The sequence below is a fragment of the Cyclopterus lumpus genome, chromosome 14 (assembly GCF_009769545.1).
Source record: "Cyclopterus lumpus isolate fCycLum1 chromosome 14, fCycLum1.pri, whole genome shotgun sequence".
Taxonomy (NCBI): Eukaryota; Metazoa; Chordata; class Actinopteri; order Perciformes; family Cyclopteridae; genus Cyclopterus; species Cyclopterus lumpus.
In genome coordinates this window covers 11,778,074-11,783,252 of record NC_046979.1, presented here as the reverse complement: position 1 = coordinate 11,783,252, position 5,179 = coordinate 11,778,074, and the positions used below count along the sequence as shown (strand labels likewise).

Sequence of the window (5,179 nt, the reverse complement as noted above, 5' to 3'; positions counted from 1 at the left end):
GCTGTGACCTTACATCTCACTTTAATAGGCCTACAGACAGTCGTAGCCTACCCTGCATCTTAGTTACTGTAACACCAATAACAATTGAATACATTGTGGTTGAGGAACATCCAACATTATTATGAACAAACTTAAATGTGTATCTTTCTCAAGCATGTGACATAACTACCAGCAGTGTAGCCGAACAGTATTAGGGAAGATGATTAGCCAATATTAGGCCATTGATCGATGGCCTAGATTAGACTTTGGCCTGGGCAAAGTTGATTATGAATGCGTTCGCCCGTTTAATAGGTTATGGTCAGTGACCAATCAAAATGTCTTTTTTATTATATTTCACTCTGATTGGCTGTCTGTAACATACGCCCGCCCATCCGACGGGTACATACAGTTGGTTGTCTTCAAACGTCTCCAGCTAGCAAGCTTGTCAGAAACTTGGTTGTCCTTTGAAACTACTGCAAACATGGTTGTGAAAGCTGTCTGTGTGTTGAAAGGAGCTGGAGAGACCAGCGGAACCGTTTATTTTGAGCAGGAGGTAAGGCGTGCAACGTTGATTTCCCGGCGAAGGACTCTCTAACATTATTGAACGTTGTATTTAACACTAACCGGAGATTTGACGTACAACCTCCTGGGAGCGGTAGCGCGCACCAATGCTAAGCTAGCTAGCTAGCTAGCCAAACTCTCCATTCCCAAGGCGGTTGGATGGGTTTACAGGAGCGACCCAGCGAGCATTTGAACGACAATGCGCCGAATGGAAGTCGGCCAGCTTTAGCAACCTGCTGCTGACATTAGTTAATGCTCTCTAGCTGTGCACACTTAATGTTAGTCAATGCAAAATAACATTAGCCTGCACGGGCGTACGGTCAGAAGCACCAATTGGCGTTAACGCTCAGTGCGCATGCAGTCAAAGTGGAACGTTACTTCACATTTCTTTTAATCAAAGTAGACCGCTCATGTGGACGTTGTACGTATCTAAATAGTTACTATAGCGGTGCCATACAAGTCTTCACCTTTTGGACGTGTAAGACCTGTGTTTAGTTAATGTTTAACGTGTATTGAAACCGCCTGTTGCATGATAAGTCTAACGCATGCAGCACTTAATGTTTTTGCTGAGTCACTGCCTACTACCCTCGTTCTCGTTGCCTTTGCCTCGAGTAGCTGGCCTTGCTAAGGGCAGCGCAGTCGTGTGCGTGTGTGTGCGCGCGTGTGCGTGTGTGCGTGTGCGTGTGCGTGTGTGTCCGTCCTCCCAAATACAGGGGGGGGGGAAAGAACTAATCAAACTGGAATTTATTTTACAATGTGTGCTTGGACCTCCTAGTTTTGCATTGCGTCAACAAAGTGACAACATAGATGAAGACTTTGTGTCATACTGCCAATCAAGTCTTGGCCCAGCAGTAATGTCTGTGTACTGTCACATAGATAGCTGACTGTCATGCTGACAGACTGCAGCCTGCTACACAAGAGCCACAGACCCCATCCCAATCTCCACAGCCAGAGTTTGATGCACCCTCCCTCAAAGCCCGGGAGGGTTTAGTTCTGTTCCACTAGCAATGTGATGTTAAACACAGGGTAACCAGTGGAAACATTGGGATGTGAAATAGGTACACAAATGTCACTGCCCATCCTGTTCAGCCTGGCAAGTTGCATTTAAACCCTTTTTAGGATTAAAGATGGAACCTATTAAGAGGAATGGAAGCGGCGATTATGCCTTACGACTGTATATAATCGTACACTTATTTATATTTTCCTTTTTATGTTGTGTTACTGACTGCATGGGGATTGTAAATGACACTGATATACTTAAGTCCTTCTAGCCACCTTGCTTTGACAGCTCTTGTCTTCTATTCTGAATCTTGTTATCCTGATTGGTTAGAGTGATACAGCAGCTGTGAAGCTGACCGGTGAGATCAAAGGCCTCGCTACTGGAGAGCATGGTTTCCATGTCCATGCTTTTGGAGATAATACAAACGGTGAGCATCTGGCAATAGTTGTGTTTCAGAAACTGCAGGACTTGCAAGATAATATTCCTGTGTTTTGTGATTTTAGTCCACCTTTACTGCAACTTAATGTTAAGTCTTTCATGATGGTGTTTTGTTTGATTCCAAGGGTGCATCAGTGCAGGCCCTCACTTCAATCCCCACAACAAGACGCATGCAGGCCCCAATGACGAAGTGAGGTGAGTCCAGTCTGAGGAAAGAGTCAACATTTATCTGAATCCAGCCATAGGCTTGTAGCTCCCTCACAAAGGTATTCACAGATATTCTGTCTGGTTTACTAACAACAGATGTATTTGACGATAAGGAATTATTTCAAGTCTCTTTGACAGGAGTCAGAACTAGCAGAGATTATCTTTCAGTTAGTTGTAAATGTGTTTTTTACTTTTTGGAGGGGGAAAAAAATGTAGCTTTATATCACACATTTTGGGCACTTTATTTGATGGCAACTATTGAGGTACAGTAAAGAATAATGGGCAGAGAAAATATTTATGGGATTGGAAAATATTATCGGGTTGTAAGGAGGCTGTTAAGATCAGCTGCTCTTTCCCAAAGGCTTTTGTAATGGTTTTACTGTAAGTCATTTTAAATGCTTCTTTTTTTAATGTAAACAGGCATGTTGGAGACTTGGGGAATGTGAGTGCTACAGATAATGTTGCCAAGATTGACATCACAGACAAGATAATCACCCTCACTGGCCCCCACTCAATCATTGGCAGAACCATGGTGGTAAGTAAAAGAGCCCATGGAATTGAGCATCTAGGCTATAAAGTGATGCCAAAAACTGTAAAACGGTTTTCTGTCCTGCATTTAGATCCATGAGAAGGCCGATGACCTGGGAAAAGGAGGCAATGATGAGAGTCTAAAGACGGGCAATGCTGGTGGACGTCTGGCGTGTGGGGTCATTGGCATCGCCCAGTAATCAGTCAGAACATCCAGCACTGGAAACTCACTTCTCCCCAAAGCACTTAATGAGACCAACATAGCTACTTAATGTGACAGTTTCTCCTTTTCAATACTCTGTGGCTTTGTATTGACTAGTAAAAAGAGTAGAGCAGCTCTGCATTACCCTGTTCGTTCCTCATGACAATTGTATGTATGGGTGTGTCTGCTAATTAGTTTCGGTCCCATAGAATTGGTAACGCACAAGTAATAAATGTATAAACCATGGAACAAAGTTGTCAGTTCATCAGAATCATTTGTTTTACCAGTTTGTGATGTGTGCTTAGCAAACCAGGTATACAAGTAGAGACTAAACTCTTATTTGATATTGAAGTGGCTCTGTGTTAACTTAAAACCTCAAGTTTTGCCAAAAAAAACCTCATAAGTTTATAGCTTGGCTTTGTTTGATACATAGTGGTGGAATGTTTAATTTTCATAATGAAAATAGTTTACCGTTTATTAAATATTGTTTGCAGTCACTATGAAAATGAGAGTAACTCATGTGTGTGTGTATATATATATATATATTGTTTGTAACGAATGTAGATTATGCTTTGCCTTTTTTAAAGTTGAGGGATGATAAATACAGATATTAGTTCTAAAATATAATATAGTAAGGGTTTTGTTCAGTGAGGACTTACTTTTTGTCCTTAAGCGGTTGCCTTTGAGAGGGCTAAAAGAAGTGCTGACCAGAATGCACCTTTAAAAATAAAATCCAGGGTTGAGGGGGTGATGCATCTGTCACCTTTCACCCCTGAAGAGTTTGAATGCCTAAGTATGGCACTGACTCATCTAAATTGAGTCAGTGTAGTGTTGCTGGTTGGGATTTTGTTTGCTTCAGTTAACGTGGTGCATTATACTACCCCAATATGCATTGGGTCCGCCATCGTCGGTGAGCTGCGTGCACCTGTACCACTTGGTACCTGATGGGACGGAATCCAGCGGGTCACAGATTTAGTTGAAACACCGGTCTTGGACATGTATCCGACGGAGGCATAGCCTACGCTATAACGCTAGGTACTTCATTAATTTGGTACATGTACATATTATAGTACGTCAGCTGCTAGTTTGTCACTGTTATACACCGATATCACCGTTGAATCTATAATATAGTGTAGACATTTATATTATAACCTCAATTGTGTCCAGCGGTAACATCGGTGATGGTTAAATAAGGCTTCAAATATGTAACGTTATGGCTGCTCGTTTAACTAGCTTAGTTTTTTTTTTTTTTTACCAACGTTACGCCCATCTAGTTAGTTAACGGAAAGCAATGTAGCTACTTCTAGTCTAGTATTTTAATTACTTTTCAACGGAGTAAGTTAATGGGAGTAATAGGTTACTAGTTTACATTGTAAAATAGACAGTCGGTATAAAAAAAAATATTACAAAAAAAGTGACAAGTTGATGCTCCATTACATTAATAAAGAGCGAAAGGTGGCATACACAATTAAGACACGTGTGCTTAATAATGTAATTGTCGAGGACTTCACGTGCGGTCACCAGCGGTCGTCACATTCCGCTGTCCACTTGACGGACAGGCTACAGGTAAGAAAACCTGTTAATACCTCAAAGACTATCTCGGCCCTTGCTACAGGACATTTTAGCTTGATGTTGACGCGTACCATAAGAAGACGACCATCACGCATGTAAAAGTAGAGGAGGTAATGCAATCTCTTGTTTCTCAGGCAGGGAATTTCTGTAAAGTCCTGACCGCAAAGGACATTGCTCAGCTTTGATCTCTTCTGTGTATTAAAATGCATCGTCCTCAAGAGGGCATTGCTACTCTTCATAACTCAAACTGTAACAAGTACAAGTCTGATACCCCACCACATAGGGATTGGATCACATTGTGTCCTCTTCATCACAATAACACAATGTTCTGTTGGGGGTTTGCGTATGTTTACAGTGTAGGGGTGAAGCCGTGCATGCCAGTGGCTGGAAATGGATATATTAATATAATAAAATTAAAATATTTTGTAAATCTCTTGCTCCCTACAAGGGATTTTGTTTCTATTGTAGTGATGGTAGATGTTAGACCGTGTGAAGTCTTTTGTTTATCAGTTAATCTGATTGCAGTTTCACTATCAATTATATGTCTAATAGTTATTTTAGTACGCTGTTGTAAAGTTTTCTTCACCTCCCTACAATTGTATTTTGAGTGTAGGCTAATTAATTTGCCAATAAAGAGACAAACCCCACAATAAATACAGTAAAAGATGAATTGGAATGATAGCATTATAAAC

The 5,179-nt window shown here is 41.2% G+C and overlaps 1 protein-coding gene across 1 annotated transcript; it reads left to right on the top strand.

The window, feature by feature from the left end:
- Window positions 1–384: 384 nt before the first annotated feature.
- Window positions 385–3,171, top strand: sod1 (superoxide dismutase 1, soluble). Its single transcript, XM_034550864.1, has 5 exons — window positions 385–532; window positions 1,871–1,967; window positions 2,104–2,173; window positions 2,606–2,720; window positions 2,806–3,171. The coding sequence occupies exons 1-5, from the start codon at window positions 461–463 to the stop codon at window positions 2,911–2,913; spliced, it is 462 nt and encodes a 153-aa protein (XP_034406755.1). The 5' UTR covers window positions 385–460; the 3' UTR covers window positions 2,914–3,171.
- Window positions 3,172–5,179: the final 2,008 nt, after the last annotated feature.

Coding starts and splice junctions, on each gene's coding strand:
- sod1 (XM_034550864.1), top strand. CDS start 461: ATGGTTGTGAAAGCTGTCTGTGTGTTGAAAGGAGCTGGAGAGACCAGC. Junction 2,174..2,605: donor GGCCCCAATGACGAAGTGAG/GTGAGTCCAGTC, acceptor TAATGTAAACAG/GCATGTTGGAGACTTGGGGA. Junction 2,721..2,805: donor TCATTGGCAGAACCATGGTG/GTAAGTAAAAGA, acceptor TCCTGCATTTAG/ATCCATGAGAAGGCCGATGA.